At 47.0% G+C, this 22,522-nt stretch overlaps 1 protein-coding gene and 1 pseudogene across 3 annotated transcripts in view; one reads left to right on the top strand and one right to left on the bottom strand.

The window, feature by feature from the left end:
- Positions 1-4,779: 4,779 nt before the first annotated feature.
- Positions 4,780-22,522, bottom strand: part of LOC144151328 (phosphatidylserine lipase ABHD16A) — a 65,636-nt gene continuing 47,893 nt past the window's right edge. For 2 of the 3 annotated variants that reach the window (XM_077682347.1, XM_077682341.1), the window contains exons 17-21: positions 22,037-22,110; positions 20,979-21,077; positions 19,129-19,175; positions 11,042-11,239; positions 4,780-5,314 (exon numbers count right to left, since the gene is read on the bottom strand). In XM_077682347.1, coding sequence (XP_077538473.1) covers positions 11,063-11,239; positions 19,129-19,175; positions 20,979-21,077; positions 22,037-22,110 — 397 coding nt within the window. In that variant the 3' untranslated portion in view covers positions 4,780-5,314; positions 11,042-11,062. The remainder of the gene's footprint in view (positions 5,315-11,041; positions 11,240-19,128; positions 19,176-20,978; positions 21,078-22,036; positions 22,111-22,522) is intronic. The other variant, XM_077682352.1, reaches the window with a different exon arrangement.
- LOC144174825 (uncharacterized) lies at positions 7,541-8,781 on the top strand (annotated as a pseudogene).

The raw sequence follows: 22,522 nt of genomic DNA on the forward strand, positions 1-22,522 counted from the left end.
ATCGACGAATGTCTAGGAACAAAATTCAATCACACTACCACACATTTGGATCGTTTGTCTTATATCGGATGTAGCAAATCGAGCATGACCGGCTTATTCCGGCTTGAGAAAATCGCCGGGGAAACACCAGCTTGTTAACCCGCCATATTGATCGCCTGACTCGCCGCTGGGTTGCCGCCACTCGGTGACACCTCGGCTCGCAACTTCGCTGTAAGCGGGTCCAGCTCTTCGTGTACTTTGAGTAATGCGGCCTAAAATGCATGCGTTTGGGTTGGGATCAGGCAATATTTCGAATAAAACGATTTCGTTATAATAAGGAATTACTGTATTATTACACTAATTGCAGTCACGGTTGGCACTCGTGCTGTCATCTTTCTTGTCCTCGTTTCTTTCTGCACTGTTCGCTATCTCAATATCACACCTACCAACTAGCTAGACCAACAGTACACATTGCGATGGTTTTATTTATTGTTAATTATAATTATTCTACGCTGACGTACTTGTGGTTGAAGTCACCACAACAGGTGAAAGCTGCCGTTATGTGAAATCAGATATCATTGAAGCCAAGAGCAGCCGGATAGCTTCTTTGTGCTTGTTTTGTCACAGAAAAGTTTTGCAAAAACCAAATTTGATTTTTCTGCAGGCTATATATAGTTACTGAAATACTTAAATACATAAGTAAGATCTTTAAATACTTGCTTCGATTTGCAACTATTTGGACGAAATCGTTATTCACTTCGAAAGCACACTCCGTAGTTTTGGGGTTTCATCATGGCGCAGATAGGTTTAATTAAATAACTGCCAACATGAACCATGTACTATGCTGGCAGAATGAGCAAGCAGAAGTATCACATTTGCTACAGTTAGAAAATTTTCCTTTTTCCGGGGACCTTTGCAGGGCTTGTACCTCAGGAATCCGTGTGAGGGCAAAGGCAATATATGCAACTATATGGGCTACTGCTGCACCTTTACTTCCTCACTCAGCGTCCACCCTTTCCGCCACACTTTTGACATGCGGGTGCTTCTGAACCGCGATCTGAGGCCTTTTCGTAGATGCAGAATCATGGGCAGGCAGCAGTTTGGCCATTAATTGCTCACACTGGCTTTTGCGAGCAATGGTACAGCAGGCGTACTGTTTGTGTGCTGTTCGGTCGGAGCTCAAAGTGCATAGTAGTAAATTCGTGGAAGGCTTTTGAATGCAGTGTAGAATAATATGCTTTTATATCAGACTGTAAAGGTGGAATGCTTGCCATTAATGCCTTACGAAGTGGCTTGTTTTCATGTAATCAAAAAGGACAGAGCTCTCTTCTAGTGATCTCTGGTCCAATGAGACCTCTTTGTAAATTGCATATACTATCTATTTAAAAGGAACTGTCTCTTGCCGTCTGACCATGACGTGTCACTGGATTCATCGAACGTTCCGGCTGCAGTGCGCCTTCCTCACCACCTCGGTGGCCCGCACTTATCCCCCGCCAACACAGCTCCACATTACAGGCATTCAAATGTATACAGTCCTATGACAAGAGCAGTGAATGGGTGAGGATGCTTGCTGTCACAATTCAGTAGAAGGGGCTCCACTCAAATGCCTCGCAGGATTACACAGAGGGCACGAAACCTTGATCATAAATAACTAGAAAAAAAGATGAACTCAATGAAGAAAAAAAAAAAATGACATTATGACACAAGAACTCACAGGGCCCCCTGTCAAACCAACAAAGATAAAAGAGAGAGAGCAATATCTTTATTGGGGATGGGGCAGGCCCTAGGCTTGTTGGGAGAAGTGGGTTACAGGAAATTAAGGATTTGTAAAGAGGTTAGGCGAGGGCTCTTCAGCGAGAAGGGTTTTACTTTGCCGTGGGTCGTGGAGGAGTAGTCTTGTGGGGGTCGTGTTAAAAGGAAGGGAGCAGGCCCATCACTCTTAACGACAGTGCATTCCTTTACCTTTGTTCTGAAGGGTGGCAGCCTCCACAATACGAGGGTAATGGGCATTGTGGGAACCGTTCGTGGGGTTGAGAAGTTCCGATAACAGGTAAATTTGGGGTAGAACTAAATGAGGATGTAGATCAGCATTTGTGGGGGTGTGGCAGAGGGCAGCAGTTTGATTGCACAAGCTTACCATTTGCGCAGTGTTTCGGGTTTATAACTGGCATTATCTGGGCACTCAATGAATACTTAAAGCAGCTCGAAGGAGTTGCTGTTGCATAGCTACAGAAGCCAAAGGATGCCCCCTTACACATAAGGAGGTCACTCACAAGCTTTAGGATTGCTGATCTGTTACTAGGTACTTCAAGATTACCGTTTTCATCAGGAATATAAGGTAGGTGTTTTGCAGATATCATGCCTTGATCCTGTACATATTCGAGTAAACCACTGTCTGTGCACCGTAGAGGCACCCCATGAATCTTGCTAAAAGTCACCAAGTAGGAGAGCAAAGCAGAAGCTGCAATTGCCATTCCAACGATCTCTGTGGCCTCTAAGAGTCAATTAGCCACAGCAAGAGTTAGTTCTTTTTCTTAAGTCATCATGACCACTGCAGTTAGAAGGTTTGGGTTCAGCCTTCAAAAGGAGCATCATGGTTGCAATGGCTATTCCTGCCTGTCGCGTTCTCTTATACTTGACTGCCTCATCCACCAACCACTGCAGCTGTGTGCGTCCTTTTGCACCTCCTCTGCAGAGGGTGCCCAGACAAAGGGGTCAAGGGGTGGTTGGTTTTGAGAGTTTGCCAAAGCAGCACGACCGGGCAGTGCAGGCGAGACATTCTGGGGAAAACCGTTACAGCAATACAAAATGAAGGCAACGACGAGACCTCACCTGGAAGCAGGGCCCACTCAAGGGTGGTGAATCAGCCGTCTGATGTACTTTGCCTGCTTTGCTAAGGGATAATTGCCTGCAGGCAATTAACCCTTTCAGACTTGGTGTCCTATATTCAGGACATTAACCAAAATTCTTCTAGCAATTTGAAAACAAAACCATAACAGCTAGTTTTCTGGGAAATAGTTCTTCAAAGATGCATCTTTTGATGGATATTACCAGTCTGTTTTTTACTACAGCTGAAGGCTAGACAGAGGAAGGCATTGCAGTGAAAAGCAGGGTGACGTTGGCGTGACCCCAAGGACCGAAGTCCTAGTTTGATGACATGGCTGTAAAACTAAAAATACTTGCACTACCAGCTTTATTTTTTGAATGTGGGCTCAGAGCTTTCCAAAATTTAGGAAAACAAGCAAAAAAAAATTTTTCCATCTCGCCGTCTCTTTACCCCCACAACTGCCCGCACTGTCCCATACGACCACTTACACTTGTCCTCGCCACCCTAACCTTATCCCAACCCCCAACCCTGTGTGGTCGGAGGCCGAGCTGACCAGCTCAGCACCAGAGCAACAGCAAGCCCTGGTGCAACAAGCTCTGGACGCAGCTGAGACTCGCGGCCTCCTGGACTTCGGAAGCTGAACACATCCTTGTGCTCAATAAAAGTGTATTCCTCCTCCTTATCTGCTGAATTTTAAAATTTTAATTACCTGATAACCTAATTAGATATGCCTGTAAATCGCTAACTACTTGCACCACAAGCTCAATTTTTCGTTTGTAAGCGCATAGAGGAAGATACAGAAAAAAACTTTGTCAGAAATAAAGAATTCAGGGCTGAAGGGTTAAAGACACTAGCACATGATAATTTACAATTAAAATGGTAGAAATTTGCATCAGATATAAGGCAACCTGCCTAGCACTACATCAATCTTCCTCCAGCAATGGGGGTGCAAAACACCAATGAATAGACGCGAATACAAAGTTCCTGCTCGCCAGAAGTGAGGTAAAAGTGAAGCCATTTACAACGAATTTGGATACAATGAATTGTGTGATTATTGAACACAAGATATGATCCTCTAAAAATACATGCAAAATATGTTCTTTGAAAAGAATGCCACTTGCTTGGGAAGTACTCGCATAGCTACGCGTTGTTTCCAAAGCAGCACACAAGAATGCAGGGCTCTGGGCTTCATTGGTTATCCATGTGGGTCTGCATTGTACCTGCACTCAGCATCTGCACTTGCACTATTCGTAATGGCTTCTATAAAAATGCCCTTCAAAGCATTCACTCAAAACAACCCTCGGCCTATTCCCTGATTTTGTCTGCTGACTGCAATAACGATACCCCACAGCAGTTCTGTAAGGCGGGGGCCCCCCATTCCCCCGTCAAATTTCGCCTCAAACAATGCATTGTGAATGGCAAGTTGTGTTTACAACTTGCAAAATATTTGTTTCCGTACATCGAGACTAAATATGCCTATGGTGAAATGGATGTGCAGCTACATAAATCTTCTGGCTTCACTATATCATGGTGTTCATTGTACTGTTGCAATGCAGGGGGGCGGGTATTTACAGGAGATGGGAACTAGTGAGTTGAAGGAGTGAGTTACTAGTGAGTCACTGGACGTCCCGACAGTACGAGAGAGCACAGACTTGTGTCTCGTCGTCCGGCTATCCCGCAGCACTTGACACACACCCCTTCAAGGGGATCGACTCGCATAACCGTGAAAGTCTCTGCCACTGCATTCCATTAGTTTCGACCATCGAAGTACAGTCTGATGTGTGACAGTGCTATAATCTGTGTATTAAAATTTATTTTATTCCCTTACATGCCGTGTATTTTGAGACAGGAGAGAATTGCAGCAGCCTTCATATCAAGCTCTTGATCAACACACAGGTAGATGGTGCTGTGTTTACACACAATATCCACAGTGATGTAAAAGCAGCAAAGCTGCTTGGTCACAGATGCACCCGCCAAGGTTACAAAAGTCATATTTAATGATGCACAGTTTTAATACTCCTTTGTTCCTTGACAGAGATTTCATGCTAAAAAAATTAACCACGGGAATGTAAGAATGCTGTATGACAAGAATGTTATCGAAAGCAAGGATAAAGGTGTACAGGATTCTCACAGGCTACCCACAGACCCCAATTAACCAATACCAGAAGCACAACTCTCAGGCTTACAAAGAGCCATTAGGATTAAAGACAAGTCTTCAGAAGCTAATCGTCACACAGTTCTAAACCACTCACCACTCACATAAGCATATCACAGTGTAGACATAAAACACGCACATGACAAAAAAAGAAATCGCAATCTTGCGCTTCTTAAAATAAAAGTTTCTCAAACCACACTCAGATGCTTTTGCACGAGTAACCACTAACAATGTACTTTAAGAGAAGAGCTTCAATTTACAAGTGCCCAATGAGTTCCAATGTGCGACCAAGGTCGTCTGGGACGAAACAAGCATCTTCTACATTCTGGCCCAAGGGGTTCGTGGCGTTCCCCCTGCAAAGCAAGAGGAACAGTTGCTATCAACACTGTGTGCAACTTAGAAGAGAGAGAAAAACAAAATCGTTTTAGGGAATCCTTTCAGGCAGCATGCAAATGAAACACAAAACAACAGGTCCATGCCTGTCCCTTTTTTTCTTTCTCCGAAAGCATCAAACTTTGTTTACGGGGGCAACAATGGCCTGGTTTACTTACCCCAGAAACATTTTGCTGCACGAAAAGGGAGAGACATGGGAGGCTTAAGGCATAGCCATTTTAAAACACGGATTGCACACAAGAGTTCTACAATGGTTGATTGTTGGGTTTAACGCACCAAAGCAACACCTGGGCTATGAGGTGCGCTGAGTGGAGGGCTCCGTATCTTAACTTTGACCGCCTGGGAATGTTTAAGCACTGATATCGACACACGGGTGTTTTCGCTTTTCACCTCCACCAGAAAAGCAGCCACCGTGGCCAGGATCGAACCTGCACCCTTGGGCTCAGCAAGCCACTGAGCCATCGTTCGTGGTGAGCGAGTTCTACAATGGCAGACAAGGCACAGCGTTTGGTCCTTGGCTCGTTTCATTTTCACTGCTCATGGACTAGGGTACTTGCAAAATTTTGTAGCTGTAAAAATGCCCGCGTGCAGACGTGCACATCTCTGCAACATTGCCACGTCACACCAAGATGGTACCTCCCGAACAGTCCTTTTGTTAGCTTCTGTGAATGGTGAAACTGACGGCATTGCCAATGAATTTGAAGAAAGCTACTCCTATGGCCTTCCATATATAAAAATTTACTATATCAGCGTTCGTACAAATGAGGTTCGACTACTAGATGATCCACCTCTATTCAATTTCCCCGGCCAAGTGTACAATAAAAAGTGAAATGCGAGATTTGGCTTACATTTCTAGGAGAACGTAGGACAGTAAAACCTTGTCTGCTCATACCTTAAAACTTTGCCTACGCCAAATGCGTTTCTTTCATGCGGCTTAGCACCTGCCACACTTCAAACAGCTGCACACCTTGCAAGCACCACACTCGCCCTTCCATGACGTTTTCCTTTGCCTTGTCACCTTATTTAGCAGAGTGAACTAACTGGGGGCTTTTTACTTGTTGCCACCAAGCTCCTTGCTACGTATAATCTATAGGTGCAGGAAAGAAAACCAGGCCAGATGGGGTCCGCTTCATTATGCTGTCCTGTTTCCTTCTTCGCCGTCCTGCTGTCTTTACACTGCTACATCATGAATCTGACACCATAAGGTATCTGAAGTTTGCTTGGCTTGACCACGGAAGGCCCACAACTTGTCTGTGGCTACCTCACGTGTTACCAGCCAGAGACTAGCCTAAAGGCCCTAGCTTTGCACGATTTCACGAAAAATCGCAGAATTGTAATGTTTTTTCATGGAAATCCGAAAAAAAAAGAAAAAAAAGAAAAAGAAGTCGAAAACGTGGCTCTACGTCCTCAAAACGATAGATTCAGAGAAAGAAGGCGGAAAAGTAGTATTTTCATATTAGTAAAGGCAAAATGGTTTCTATTAATTGCCCATAATTTTTTACTGTTGAAGAAAATTAAATTTATATATGAATATTATAACTTTATCAAACAGTAAAAATGGCTAGGTGGCGCAGCCGCCACTCGAATCAAAGGGCTTAGCCACAACTGGCCATAGCCGAAGTCAATTATCCATCCAATGAATTATTCTGAATATGGTTGGTTGGAAAATTTTGGCGGGCACCCCTCCTAGGGTTTGTTTTGTTACCCAAGCACAGCCAAAGGAAACGCTAGAGAATACAAGCACGCCAGCTTCTACAAAGTAGGAGGAGTCCTTTTTTGCAGAGCTTGCATGTGAGCAGTTGACTATCGCCTACTATCGCCTACAAGTCAACTATTGACGAGCACATCGAGGGCAACCGTCATCGCAAGAACGCCGACTCTCCAAGCAAAAAAGAGGTGAACAACCACCACAAGGCGGTGCTGGGAGTTCAGGAACAACGAGTAAGCAGAGTCGACTGCGAATGCAGGAGCCTGCAATCACTGCTAGTGAAGCGAGGCATGACACTGTACTCAAGTTCCTGGATGCATTGATATTGGCGAATATTTTCTTAGAGCAGGCGAACAATCCGAAGCTGCAGACATTTGTACAGACACACGTGCGGAATGGCGGGTCGGTGCCTGGATCTGACGCCCTCCGCTGGTGACTTCGTGCGTTGTTTGAGAAGCACGAGACGGCTTTGAACGTGATGTTCTGTGGTGCCACGGTGTCTGTGATTACGGACGAAACAACCAATGACCGATCAAACTCGGTTGTAAATGTACTGTTCGTCCAGTAGATCAACAGCGCGGGTGCCTCTATGCAACCAGTACTGGTAGAAGTTAAATTCGTGGATGAAGTGAACTCGGCCGTGATAGGCCGCATTGTAACGAAAATGCTGACGACGTATGGAATTGAATTCGAGGACATAACGGGCTTCGTAAGTGATAACGCCGCTATATGATAAAGCCCTTTAAGAAGTGCATAAAGCCACTTGCGAAGGCGCTGTTCACATTACATGCGTAGCCCGTACCGTAAAAATTGTAGGCAGCACCTTGCAGGACTTTTTTCCTTAGGTGGACAAATTTTTCGCCTGTATGAAGAAGGCGTTTTGTCTGTCGAGTAGAAAGAGAGCTTTCTACAAATCTCATCTGGAAAAGTGTGCCAAAACACCTCTAGCACCAGTCAAAAGTAGGTGGAATTTGGGGATCGAAGCTGTTTGAGCAGCATTCTGCTTACTTTGAGCTCTATCCTTCTTTGCTAAGGCACCTCCATGAAAAGTATGGAGAAGCAGCATGTGTTGATTTTCTTCAGGAACTTTTGAATGAACACTCAACTGAGCTTAAGCACAAGTTGCAAGCCTGCTGAAAGCAGCAGAGGGTTAGCGTGTAAGCCTATCATATTATTTGCACTCTGGGGGTGTTTGGAAGCAGCTGCACAGTGAAACTTTGAAACTCAACTGTAGAAAGAAAACACAGCACACAACGGCGCCCGTCGGATTGCAAACAAAATGAAGGGCGCTACAAGTGACGCTTGGAAGCACTTCAACAGTCTCAGGTGCTTGGGTGTCTCTCAGAAAAGAGATTAGAGTTGGGGCCATTCCTGGACTTGGGGAGCATCCCTAGCCCCGGCTGCTAAATGGCAAGTGCACTTGAAGTGTGCCCAAGAACTCAAGTCTAGTGACAGGGACTTGGCATAATTTCTTTCTAAATAAAAAAAAAAAGCTGAAGATTTTGATGTTCTGGCTTTCTGGGCTGGATGGAACCCTGACTTTAACACTCTCTTCCATTTCCCTTAAATACCAGTCAGTGCCACTCAACTCTGTTCACACAGGAAGATCGCTCAGTCACTATGGTGACATTATGTCTTGCAAGAGCCATTCTCTTGGTGAAGACAGCACAAAAAAATCACCCGATGCTCAGCCACAACAGCTTCCTTCAGTTAAATTAAACCAAGCATGTATTTTCAATGTTGCCACAGAATTTAGCCGATTCCTCTATCTAGGTTTGCAGAATTTCAAATTTTCCACCTCAAACAAGTTAGGGGCGGTCTTTTGGCGGTCTAGCCAAAAGATGAAAAATTAAAAGATTCGGGAGACTGTGCTCAGGATTCCGAGACAAATCTGGTTTCGAAATCCTCCAGGTGGACCTCACGGTGACTCTTTAAAGGGGCCATGCAGACAAAATAGAAGTTTGTTTTATTCGAAAGATTTGGTGTTTTATAGAGCCCCAATGCTTGTATGGCAGCAAACGATGCTTTATTCACTAAGAAATTATTAAATTTAAGCTAAAATTTTGACTCCCACCAAATCATGTGTTTCGTAACGTCTGCGATGATGCAACGAGGACATGTCTTCAAGCGAACACTAGTACGCCGTTTAGTCTGCAGCAGACTCCGGAACGTCGTGTTTACCGTCAGTCCTCCTAGATAGCAATACCATACTGTGCAGGACCGCTGTCCGCCCTTGCTTTGTTTCTGACCGTATTTGCACCTGTCTTGTTTTTGCTGCAGTTGGAAGTAATCGTTTCGTGAAACACAGGGGATGCTCAACAAACAGGGCCATGTAAGAAAATGTCGCCTACGCCAATCGGCCAGTGTCGTGTGCGACAACCCCAAAGCGCCGGACTGCTGCGCAGCTATAACAGGCATAGTGCGCGCAGTACCAACAGCAGTATGCACGGGGGCTTTTATGTTTACCTGCACTTCCATAACCTCCATTCTTGACCCCACCATTCTTACAGCTATAAAATGAATATGCATAACACTTAAGCAAAATAGCTAATTCTGCAAGCTTATAAGCCTTGCCTAACTTGCGTTTGCTTTTGCTGGCCTCAGCCAATCACACAGCTGTGCATATTACGCCATAGGTTCTGGTGTGGGAAATGAGCTAGTGGGTTGCATGGCCTTTTTTTCCTAATTATGTATCTTGTTTGAGTGGAGTTTACGTTCAAAGTGGTGTCCGTATGATTCTAACGAGGCAACCTTTCAAATGAACCAAACTTGTGTTTTCCCTTCATGGCCCCTTTAAGCTTGACTCTGTGGAACACAGTGAAGCCTCATCAACTCCATCACAGATCTACTGGAGCTCTCACTTTAGTTCAAATCATGGTTTAACGCACCAAACTACACCTGGGCACGCCTTTGTGCAGGGATACGGTCTAATTAATATCACCTGGTCTAATTCAGTGCTCCTTTCCGTATTGATGCTTCTAATATTCCAAGTGACTCCAGTAATTACATCAAGAAAAATTGGGCTCAGAACGAAATTTGGCTTGCTTGCTCACATCTGAGAAGGGTAGTTGCCAACATTGTGGGTACAACATAAAGGGTAGGGCCAAATGTACCAATTGAATTACAAACAGGCCACGAAAGTGGCAATAATATGAAAGCAAACTAGGATTTGGGAGGAAGGAGACAAGGAAAACAACATATGTGCACTCGTTTGGGGCGTGAATGCGAGACTATACCCACATCATACCATTAATTTGCTTTTGTTTCCGGCATGAAGGTTCTATTCACAAGTTAACGAAGTTCATGTAATTTAACAGTGCCAGGAATGACATTAAGTCAACCAGTAATTACAGCGAAAGAAAGGCACAAAGCACATCACCCATGCAGGTTTTAAATGTCTCTTATCTCTGCTTGTAGCTTTCATGCACATTCCTTCCACCAACAGCTATTTGGAATTAGGAACCATACCACCATGTGCAGATGAAAGCCTTAAGATTGTGCTCAGCATTGATGTGAAGACTGGCTGGAAGTAACAGTAAACAAGCTCCAAAAACTGGAACACATGGTGCGATTAAGAAAAAAGCACTATCCGCGATTCATAAGTCCTGTAGCAGATCTTTAGCAGCTCAGTGCACGATGTTAGTGAACGAGACAGGAAGAGCTAAAGCAGAAGAGTGTAACGTGCCACAATACACCCGACAACGGTACACAACAAGGCACTAAATGTGACCGACGCGCTTAAACCTGGAAACGCTGTCCAAGGAGAGCAACAGAAATTGGAAAGGAGAGCGTCACCGAAGTGATTTCATGGCCCCCGATTCGCATGCAGGCGCAACCACTACTAGTGCAGCACGATGCCACAAAGCAGGTTCCCCAATACTGCGTGCAGTGAAGCAGCTCCAAGCCACAGGGGAGAGAGCAGGACGCGGCCACCAGCCAGGAGGGAGGAGGAAGAGGAGGAGATGACAAAGCCGCCCACCAGCAGCGGCGGGGCCCGTGTTCAAGGCGTGTCTCCCGAAGGGGGTGGGCCGCACATGTCGGCTGACACCCGGCAAAAGCCGTCCGCACCTCGGCCGTTGGGGTCAGCAGCCTGGGCCAGGTCCCAGGGGATCTGGAACAGCCCCGATGGAAGGGGCGTGCAGTGTGTCGAGTTGAAGTCCACCATGTGCTTGCGGGCCTGCGGGAATCAGTCGACGGCGTTGCAGCGGCACAAGGGGAGGGGGGAGGCACTACAGGGACTGCATTCCACATTACACATGCCTACAGCAGCACCAAAGAGAACTGCTTTTACGTTTGCCTTATCCCCCTGTTGCCATTTTTCCCTTCTTGAAGGAGGGGGGAAGCATTTATTCATAAGCTTTAAAACGTCACCTATAAGCATAAACAATTGCGAAGCAGTAATGCAGGAAAAAAATCAAATTTTTACCAATCTTGCACACTGCTGTGGAAAAACTTACAATGATGTTGTCATAGTGATGTAGAACAATAAGGTTGCTATTTAACCTTACGCCTCAAGAGTACAAAAAATTTGCATTCATCACTTAAATGACTTGGGCACATTGGCAGTCACTGGTGGCAAGTACCAGAGCATGCTAAGCAAGCCACAGCAGCTGGAAAGAGCTCAAGAGTTAAGCCTGTACTGCATTTGGCACCTTCAGGTCAACGTTGATCTTCTGTAGAGGGTCTCTATTCCAGCCCTCGAATTTCCACACGGTCTCGGTAACCACTGGTCAACTTTGTGCACACCTTTGCAATGCTAGACTGTGACACAACAGCCAAACCTTCAGCAACTAAAAGGGTAGCCAGCACAGCTGTTCCCTTTAAAAGGTAGCACCTGTCATCACCAGCCTGTCTACGCTGATAGCACCTCCCCCAAGGGCCGTTTTCTTTTTCTTTTTTCTTTTCTGGAGAAGGTGGCAACCCTACACTGAAACCGAAAACACAATGTTTCGGCCAAGTTTTTGGGAACGGGGCATCGTGGCAGTCATATTTCGCTGCTAAATTTGGGCTCTGCGGCGCAGGACGGTGCTGATAAACGAGTTTGGCACAATAGGGGCAATTCAGCGCAGGATGGCGCAGGTAAACAAGTTTGGCGCTCAATGGCGCAGCCGTTCCACCCCTGTGATTATTACATCACGTGCGCACTATGCTGCCAGCACATAATTATCACTTCAACACAACTCTGGGCTCACAAGAGCGGGTTAAAAGCATTGTTGAGGTGTGCACCAACTTCAGGCTACACTTGGCTGCCTTGCCCTCGTCTCTGGTCTAGCTTGGTGCAGTGGACTGAGAGCTGCGTCTAATAAAGGCAAAACTGGTTGCTGTTGCCCCTGCACGTAATGACCTAGCCACAAGAGTACCGAAACTGTTTCAATTACTGCGGGGACACTGGTCCTGAGGACCGAAAATGTGCAAAAAAAAAAAAGAAAAAAAATTTCTGTACTAATTTTATTTGCAGTCTACACGTCCCAAAGAATGTGCCTGCAAAATATTATAGCTGTATCATTAGTATTTACAACACTGTCGCCCTTTGAAGTCACCTAAATGACTATTTTTGCCTATGTTTCCAAACTTCGTGCCCTGTTTTCTCAGGACCAATTTTTTCCCTTTCGAGGTCAACTGTCGGCTACAATATCTTAGGATGTACTGGTCGGATTTGTACCATTTTTGCTGCGTTTGAAAGCTTATGAACTGAACAGTGCAACAAAGCCACAAAAATATACAATTTATTTTTGCTAGCATGATTTTTTATGCGGTCTGTTTCACGAAAATATTGGTAATTGATGACCCAACACTTAATAAGTTTACAGTGCCTGTAAAAACAATGCTAAATTTGCTTCTGTGGTATAGTTGCACTCCCTAGTCTTTCTAGAGCACAAAGGGATAAAAAGTATTCGAGTATCTCACAGGTAGATAATGAAAAAATTGCCCAAAAATGTAAAGGCACAACGAATTGCATAACTCTGACCTTAAACCACATAGACGAAAACTGACTGCACATTAGTGCTCAGGATGTTAAAATATACTTAATGTGTAAATCTTAAGCACAAAGGTTAAAAAATAACAAAAATGACCTCAAGACCAGTGTCCCCCCTTAAACTGTGCTCCCAAATGTTAGTTCAATCTGTAGAGACGCGCCCGGGTGGCGCGGACGCCGCGAGCCGTGCCGAATGTGGGCGTGAAGCCCGCGAAGAATGACGCAACCACGCGCAGTTCACGAACAACAAAAAGCCCCATTTAATCCCCGCCAATGCCTTTATACAGAGTGGGGGCGCCACCTCCCAGTTACTCGAGTCAACAGGTGGCGTCCTCTACATCCCTCCTTCCGGAGCTCTCAAACACAAGTGCTACAAAAGAGCACCACCAAGAAACCGTCCTTGCAGCAGTCTCACAAATCCAGTCTGCGAGGTGGCACCACGCGCCGGCCGTATCGTGTGCAACGGTGGCCTGGCGATCCTGCAGCAGGTGCAGGAGCTGGAGTGTCCGATGCGGCACCGGTTGCTGCCCGCTGTGGTCCTGGAGACGGCGCAGATATCGGGGCCGCACGGTTGGAGCTTCCCGTGTCATCTGAGGGGGCTGACTGAGGATTGCTGCAAGGGACAAGGTGTCTGCGGTTTCTCACTAGTATGCCACTGGGCGTCTGGACGATGTACGAGCGTGGTCTCTGAGCTGGGCTTAGGACCGTCGCCCTTGACCGCGTGTCGCGTACCCATACTTCTTCCCCATCGTCGAGAGCACGAAGGTCATGCGCTGCGTGCCGGTTATTGTAGTCTCTCTGTTGTCTTCGTCTCTGGGCGGCATCCCTGTCATTGAATTCTTTCACCTGTGGCCAATCTGGAACAAGGCTTTGAGCCGTGGCTGGCACACGAGTTCGCAGAGAGCGTCCCATGAGCAGTTGAGCCGGGCTGTAGCCAGACACACCGGGAGTGTTACGGTATGCTAGCAGAGCCAGAAATGGGTCTGTGGCCTTCAGAAACAGCTCCTTGATTGTGCGAACCATGCGCTCTGCTTCGCCGTTGGACTGCGGGTAGCGTGGACTGCTCGTGACATGTGTGAACCCGTAGGTCTTCCCAAAGTCCTCGAAAGCTTTACAGGAAAACTGTGGCCCATTGTCGCTGACTACAGTCACCGGGATGCCGTGTCGGGCAAACGTGCTCTTGATTGCAGAAATAACGGCGTCCGCAGAAGTGGACCGGAGTGTGATGACCTCTGGGTAGCGAGAACGGTAGTCTACAACCACAAGGAAATCTTGATTGGCGAAATGAAACAAGTCGATGGCCACCCTCTCCCACGGAGCTGATGGTGTCTCGGTCGGAATCATGGGCTCACAGCGTTGGACACGTGTAGAAGCACATGCTGGGCAGTTCTCTACGGCTGCTTTAACCTGGCTGTTGAGACCGGGCCACCACACAGAGTCTCGGGCCACCGCCAAGCATCGATTGACGCCTTGATGACCATCATGCAGCAGGTTCACGATGTCTCTGCGTAGTGCTTCGGGCACAACTAGACGTCCGCCCATGAACAGCAGGTCCTCGCATATGGTGAAGTCCCCACGGTGCTCCCAGTAACGTGTCATGTTGAGCGGCAGCCGGTCTCGTCGAGGCCACCCCTTCATGCTGTATGCTTTCAGCATTGAGCACTCGCCGTCTGAAGTTTGGTGAGACCTGAAGTCTTCAAGACGTACGGCCAGGGTTGAAGGAAGGGCTGCCACGACCATAGACACAAAAATTTCTGTGCTGTCCACTTTGGATGTAGAAGAGCATTCAGGATCCCTAGAGAGGGTGTCTGCAGTGGCCAGGTACTTCCCTGGAACATACTTGACGGTGAACTGATATCGCATGAGCCTTATGCGAAATCTCTGGATGCGAGGGGGCATGAGGTCAAGATCGGCGGAGCCAAGCAACCTGACGAGCGGCTGATGGTCTGTTTCAACGACAAAGCTGAGTCCGCGCAGGAATTCCTCAAACCTCTCGATGGCCCAAGAGACACCAAGCGCTTCCTTCTCAATCTGACTGTACCGCTGCTCAGCAGTAGTCAGTGCTCTTGATGCGAACGCGACAGCCCGTCGCTCTCCCGTCTGTTGCTCCTGCAAGAGAACCGCGCCTAGCCCGAACGAACTGGCATCTGCCGACACAAGAGTGGGTAGCTCTGGATTGTAGCTGGCCATACAAGCATTAGATGCCACCATTCTCTTCAATGTCTCGAAAGAGGTCGCTTGCGCTTGGTCCCAGGTCCAGACCGCATTCTTGTTCAAAAGGAGCCGAATCGGTGTAGTGACGGCAGACAGGTTCGGCAAAAACCTTCCAATGTGGTTCAGCATGCCCAGGAAACGACGGACGCCTTGCGTATCTGTCGGCGGTTTCATGTTCACAATAGCAGATACCTTGTCGGGGTCAGCCGAGATGCCAGTGGCGCTTACCACTACACCAAGGAACTTGACGGAAGATACCCCGAAGGAGCATTTCGAGGCATTCAACGTGATGCCCGCTTGTTCTAACTTGCGAAGGACTGCTTGGAGTCTGCTGTCGTGCTCGGAACGGTCCCTGCCGAATACTAGAATGTCATCTACCATGTTCACACATCCTTCCAGACCCTCTAGAATCCGAGACATTTGGCGCTGAAACACTTCGGGAGCGGAGGTGATGCCGAAGGGCAGGCGGCGGTAGCAGTAGCGACCAAACGGGGTTATGAAGGTAGTCAGTTCCTGACAGCTTTCAGATAGCCTTACTTGATGAAACCCCGATTTTGCATCAAGTTTCGAGAAGACTGCGGCATTGCCAAGACGCCCAAGTACCTGGTCCACCGTGGGCATAAGGTGTCTCTCCCGGAGAACTACTTGGTTCAACTTCGTGAGGTCGACACAAATTCTGTACTCTCCATCCGCTTTGGGTACCAGCACAATACCAGCACACCACGGGGTTGGCACAGTGACTCGCCGGATGACCCCGTCCCTTTCCATCGCGTCTAAGTCCTTCTTGACTACGCCTTCGAGGGGAATAGGGATGCGCCTAGGAACGCTGAGAGAAAATGGAACCGCTCCAGGCTTGATGCGGATGTGATATTCTTCAGGCATCTCGCCAAGGCCTGAGAACAGCGAAGCTGCCGCCTTGTCGGACGTTGGGGGCCTTTTCGGAGCTTCGTCTTCCACGGCGTCAACAAACTGGACGACTCCCAGGTCCACTACCGCCGAGTACCCCAACAGAGGAGAGTCAATGTCTGCTACGACATACAATTTTTTGCATACCGTCCGGCCTCGCCACGACAGGGTAGCAGGAAACGTCCCGAGCAACTTTAGGCGGCAGCGGCCCGGCCCCATCAACTGTTCATGATTGGGTTTGTCTAGGTCTACTGGGCACCCCGCGAAGCTCGGAGGTACGACCGAAACGTCCGCCCCAGTATCCACCTTGAATTGAAGGGGGCGTCCATTGACATGAACAACAACGTGCCGGCGTTCTGTTTGCGCTGCATCCACGGCGCAGAGCTGGATTTGGCTTAAGCGCCTAGTACTGTTCGAGCGGCAAACCGCCGCGAAGTGACCGTTCTTGCGACAGTGGTTGCATGTGGCCCACCGTGCTGGGCACTCAGATTGCGGATGAGGGGCGTGGCCGCAAAAATCGCATGCCGACTTCGGGCCGGCGCGGTACTCGGGAGGCCGACAGACGTTACTTCGTGCAGTTTCGCGCGGATGAGGGGCGGCGGCCATTCGGTACTGCTTATTCACAACGGCGTCGACGTTCAGTGCGTCTGGTGCGAAGTCTGTCCCCTGACGCCGCCTTTTCTCATTTTCGGCGTCTTCGTACTGACGAGCTTGGATGAGCGCCTCGTCCAGTGTAAGCTTTGGATTGCGGCACAGCTGGTCGGTCAAGCGAGAGTCAAGCAACCCTACGATAAATCTGTCCCGAACCAGCCGGTCGTCAATTTCCCGAGAGGCGTAGTTGCATTTCTTCACGAGAATTCGGAGCGCCGTGAAAAACGCGTCGACTGACTCGCCTACCACTTGCGTGCGCTTGTGGATCCTGCTCGATTCGTATACCTCGTTGACGGGGTGTACAAAATATCCCGAAAGACTCGTTGTCACGCCGGAGTACGAGCGATAGGCCTCAGCGTCTGACATGAGAGACGAAAGCACCTCGCGACCTTGGGGACCCATACAGTAGAGCAGCGTGCGTACCTTGGTTTCTTCGGGGGCGGAGGACAGCCCTGAGGCGAAGGAGTAATCCTCGAATTGTTGAAGCCACGCGGTCCATTGGGCTGGGTTGTCGAAAGTGAACTGCGGCGGGGTTCGCAACGTGAAGCTGGCGGTCACGGCGGAGGCGGCGGCTGGGTTATCCTCCATGTTGCACGGTTGTCGCAGGATCCCACTTCTGACACCATGTAGAGACGCGCCCGGGTGGCGCGGACGCCGCGAGCCGTGCCGAATGTGGGCGTGAAGCCCGCGAAGAATGACGCAACCACGCGCAGTTCACGAACAACAAAAAGCCCCGTTTAATCCCCGCCAATGCCTTTATACAGAGTGGGGGCGCCACCTCCCAGTTACTCGAGTCAACAGGTGGCGTCCTCTACACAATCCAACCCAGGAACAATGTTCAAAACGTACCCTTGCGCTGCTAAGGGTTTAAGCTGGTACAACTGAGTGAATTGGACTGCCGAAACTAATGCAGCTTTACCTGCCCGGTGGCAGCTGTTGTAACTATGCAACACTACTGCCTTACCTGTGCCTGGTTCAGCTATTTATGCCATACAAAATGTCATGAAGTGGAGTACAGGAAATGAGGAAGGGAAACGCATGCTTCCGCTGCCAATTTTAAGTAATTGAGACATTTTAACAGGAAAGTGTTTTATGCCCGGGAACACCAAGATCTCACCGGCGTCATATCCGTCACGGAAATGACATCGCCAAAAAAAGTTCCATTGACGCAGCTCCACTCAGATTCGAGCCACGAACTCTCTCGCCGCAACGAGAGGTACACAGCGCTAAGTCAACTGCGTTACAAATTCAAGCGCAAGCAGGTGTATAAACGCGCCTTATATCTTTCCCACTACTTTCTTCATTCAAATGGTGCTGCCATCTAGGAGAGGCGAAGCGAAGTAGTTCATCATGACGCTAATGAGCGCCAACAGTTGGCGCCTTGATGCCAGCGTCTTCCGTGTATGTGGGATGCGGGTGAATGGAGGCAACCTCCGCCACCTACTGCTTTTGGTTTCGTTCACACGGTTTTTACGGGGCTGTGGTTTAGTCCTATTTACGCAACGTTCCGGCATGTGCAATCCATTGTCTAACGTTGATGCGTCTCACGGTGCCATATCGACGTAATATAAATAGCCATGTGCAAATTCATAGGGATGCACAATAAACATTTAAATGCTCCTGTGAAGGCACATTTCACTTTCGGGTTTGACCGATTCCTATGAAAGAGGCATCAACCACACTTTTTTCATCATAAAATCAAGGGCTACAAGACCATCAACCTTTTGGCTGACACAGCCTGCTTTTAGACACACTTACTTTATTCGAATTCAAATTGTGAGGCTTAACGCGCTAAAGCTACACCTGGGCACGCTTGTAGTGAAGGGCTCCGGGGTAATTTTACCCGCTTGGAGATCGTTAACGTGCGCCAAAACCTCGAGATAAGGGCATTTTAGCTTTTTGCCTCCATATGAAAAGCGGCCACCCTGCCTGGGATCGAACCCGCATCCTTGGAATCAGCCTCACAATGCTTTAGCCACTGAGCCACCGCGGTGGGTGCTGTCGCTACTATTCAAGAGAAGTATTCTTCAGTGATATTTCCACATGCAGGTCCATACTCTTTTCACTAGGAGTGTTCATTTACTTAACATAAAGCCATAAAGCACCAACATATAACAGAGCTTCAACACCACTTTGTAACCGACTGGAATGGCTTTCTCAAAGGTGCCCATTTTGCTGCCTGAGCTAGGTTTTTGTATTTTTCGCACATAAAGTGCAAAGTGCTTGCACATTCCGGACCCTGCTCATACGTGGTCATAAGAGGAGAATAATTCAAAAGAATATTGCATAAAAAAGAAGTAAGGTACAGATGGCTTTACCAGAAAATAGATCAGCTGGATCTTGGCACGATCGTTCAGATCATCTCCTGAAAAGAAACAACAAGGAAGCATGCACTTCAACAAACGGTGCCAGTAAAACAGGTGGAAGTGCAAAAGAGACCACCAAGGAAGCACAGCCAGAGTATAGCAAAATGCAACGCAAGCTAGGCTTTTGCCTTGGCTATGTAAAGGCAAGGTTTAAGAGCCAAGTTTGCATTGCACATTACCATAATGACAACAGTTTCATCATTTGACCACTTTTGCTACAAGACTAAAAATAAAGCATTATTTATCCCATGTCCAAACAGAATTTAAATTTCAGCCCTTGCGAATATGTTGAGGCTACAGATAAACTTTAACGTGCACCGAAATCTTGACACATGGGTATTTTTGGGTTTCGCCTACATGAGAAAAATGGCTGCCGTAGCCAGGATTGAACCGCTGCCTTGCTGCTGCGATAATTCCAATATTTGCATTGCACTCCATGCAAACCTGCACTAGTCATACTGCAAACACTGCAAAACTGGATATATGTATGCATTAAAAAAGCTCATTGCCCCAGTTCAAAGCAAAACATAGACATCAACTATAGCTGCCAGCTTTGTCTTTGGAGATGGGTCTGCCTGCTACTGCTCACTTCTTCTGACAATTATTTCAGTCCTTATCTTAACATAGCTTTTGCTTTTCTTTGAGGAGCGGTAGCTAGTGAACACAAAAACATTTTGGTCGAAATTATGTATAATTGTAAAATTATCAGAATACACTGTTTAAAGAGCTGAAGGAACAGGGAAAAAAAATTCACACATACAACAGATAAAAGAAGTGAGGGAACATGACAGAACCAAACCCATCATACAAAACACAAGTTCCAATCGAGTAGCTGTTCAAAGAAAAGTCTATTTTCTTAAGTCAACGTTTCTAAAGTGAGTGCATTTCCATCTATTATTCAAAATTATGTACTATGTCCCAAGTGCAAAATGCAAATGGCAAACTCAATGAACAACAACAACAACAACAAAAAAATGTCTCTGTCGACTCAAAGTATTCTGTCTATAAAGAAGCCCCAGATGCCAGTGGAGAAATATTGAACTCCACTGTCGTAACTGTAGCTAATACTATGAGCCTTACCTCGGCACACAGGTGCCGCGATGCTGAATAACTTAGGAAGAGCATCCCAGCATGGAGCTGGCAGAACATTAAAATTGGAGATAACCGCAACGTCCACCAAAGCTGGTGGCATCACGGAAACTGAATTCATGCGCGCAATTTCTGTGCCCGCGTCTCGATAAGGCACGACGACTAGAAGGATAATCTCACAAGTACGAACACGCACACGCACATGCACGCACACCCACCCACACACAAACGGTAATCTAGAATATGCTGAGATGGCTGCTTAAAATCAGTTGCGTAACGCAAGCCTTGAAAAGGCAATGGTACACCTGACTGGGCATTCTGCACTTCCGCTGGGCACTTTTGCACACAATTCCAATGTGGTAGGGTCACTACAGCAAAAGCAGCTTTCTCAAAAGGAAGCTATGCGGGGGAAGAAAAAAGAAAACTAATGCAGACACGAGTTTAATCAGCGCCAGGCTGGCACTCGTTTGGCATACTTTGGAGCCTTTGGCACAAGAGTGGAATCACTGCATTTTTCTCTCCCCAAGCAAGACCAAACACACTTTATCTGGCACTTAGCAAAACATGATTAGGTCTTTTTCAAATGAGTCAATTTAGACGTGAAAACAACTAAATATTAGGCGAGAGGATAAATGCCCACATCTTCAGGTTTGGAAATCAATTATCTACTCAGCTTTGCAGCTGCAGTGTGAAGCATATCTGGGAAAACTCACCGATGAGCATGGGGAACGATGGCCCATTGTTCCTGATGTACGAGGAGAGCTTTTCCATGCAGAAATCTTCATCCACGCCCCCTTCGTTCCAGAGAACCACTGCACGGACAAAGCTCTCAGAAATCGCCCTCACAACATAAAGGGAGCAGCTAGTAATGCAAGCACAAGAAAACAAAAGAAAGAACTGGCCAATGCCCATGCAGCAGGCACACAAGGCGAAAGAAGCAGCCGCTGAAAAACCATTTGCAGGAATAAGAAGCAAAATCTGAACCAGAAATACGTGCAAGGAGCACACAGACCAGGCTGAGCTGTGAAGAAAACAATAAAAAAATTTAATGCACTCAAACATTATAATGAATCTGGCTAAAATAAGCTAACAGTGGCTAGCAGGAAAAAAAGGTGACTGCTCCCTGAAACCCTACACACATACATGTATTAAATTGCTGGCAAAAGAAACAGTACGTTCACTGAATACTCTAAGCTGTCTCAGTGTTAAAAAAAAAGACCCCCATCAACCCTTAGCAGCCGCACAGCTTTGTGACACCCCCTGCGGTTTGAGTGGCACACTACCTTCACGTCTGCCACTAGAAGCCCACCACACCCAGCCAACCATGACATGAATACATTCAAAATGACAATTACCTGGCTATGAGCAAATGGTTGGTACACTGCTAGATGCTGCAATGCGTGCACAGCTCCAGTGAAAATGAACTTTTCTTCAGCTTCACATCAAGAGGCTGTACTCGGCATAAACCCAAGGAACTCGCGCCCGTTAAGTGGCCTTACTGCCCTGCCACAACAAGGTATGACTGACACAGCACAATTTGTTTACAGAAAGCTTCAGCAGTACGCACAGTCCAAATGCTCCAAAAGCTGAATATTTTCAGGAAATGGCGCATAATTGTCTGTACACAAAACCCTACAACTGTAAAGTAACCTTAACCCAGTCGCTCATATTAAGCTTAAAATACACCCTTTGTTAGCTTCTATTCATGTAATTGCTAAGCTGTGCCAGTCCAGGAATCCGGCTGTGCTCATGAAGGCCGCTTGAAACTTACTTTGGTGGCTTCTGTCTCCTGAAAGCCAGTCTCGAAGAGCCCAGAGGGTCTCTTCTGTCACAAGTTTTGGAAAGCTGCAAAAATATCGAAGCATAATGACAATACTTTTTTTTTTTTCCTATTTCTTCTCACTAGCCTGAGCTGGCACAAACGCAATTTAAAAAAAAAAAATCTGTGACAACACTGCCCCTTTTCGCCAGAGGTCCCTGAATGGAGAAATTATATATTAATCAAGCAGATGAAACTTTAAAACAAAATCGTAGAAAGGGAATTATATATGCAGTTTGAGCATGATGCAAAAAATGCAGATTGTAAAAAACTAAAAAAAAAAAAAAGCTTGACACAGCTGGAAATCTATATACAGTAGAAAATCGATTAATGAACTTTATTCAATAAAATGAGCTACTCAATTATTATTTTTTTTTTTCGAACCTCCGTTCTGCAGAACCTCAGAAAACACTCCACACTGCGCACCCCAGTTCTGTT

Source organism: Haemaphysalis longicornis, unplaced genomic scaffold (assembly GCF_048455015.1).
Source record: "Haemaphysalis longicornis isolate Haplotype H1 unplaced genomic scaffold, Haemaphysalis longicornis Haplotype H1 scaffold_1, whole genome shotgun sequence".
Taxonomy (NCBI): domain Eukaryota; kingdom Metazoa; phylum Arthropoda; class Arachnida; order Ixodida; family Ixodidae; genus Haemaphysalis; species Haemaphysalis longicornis.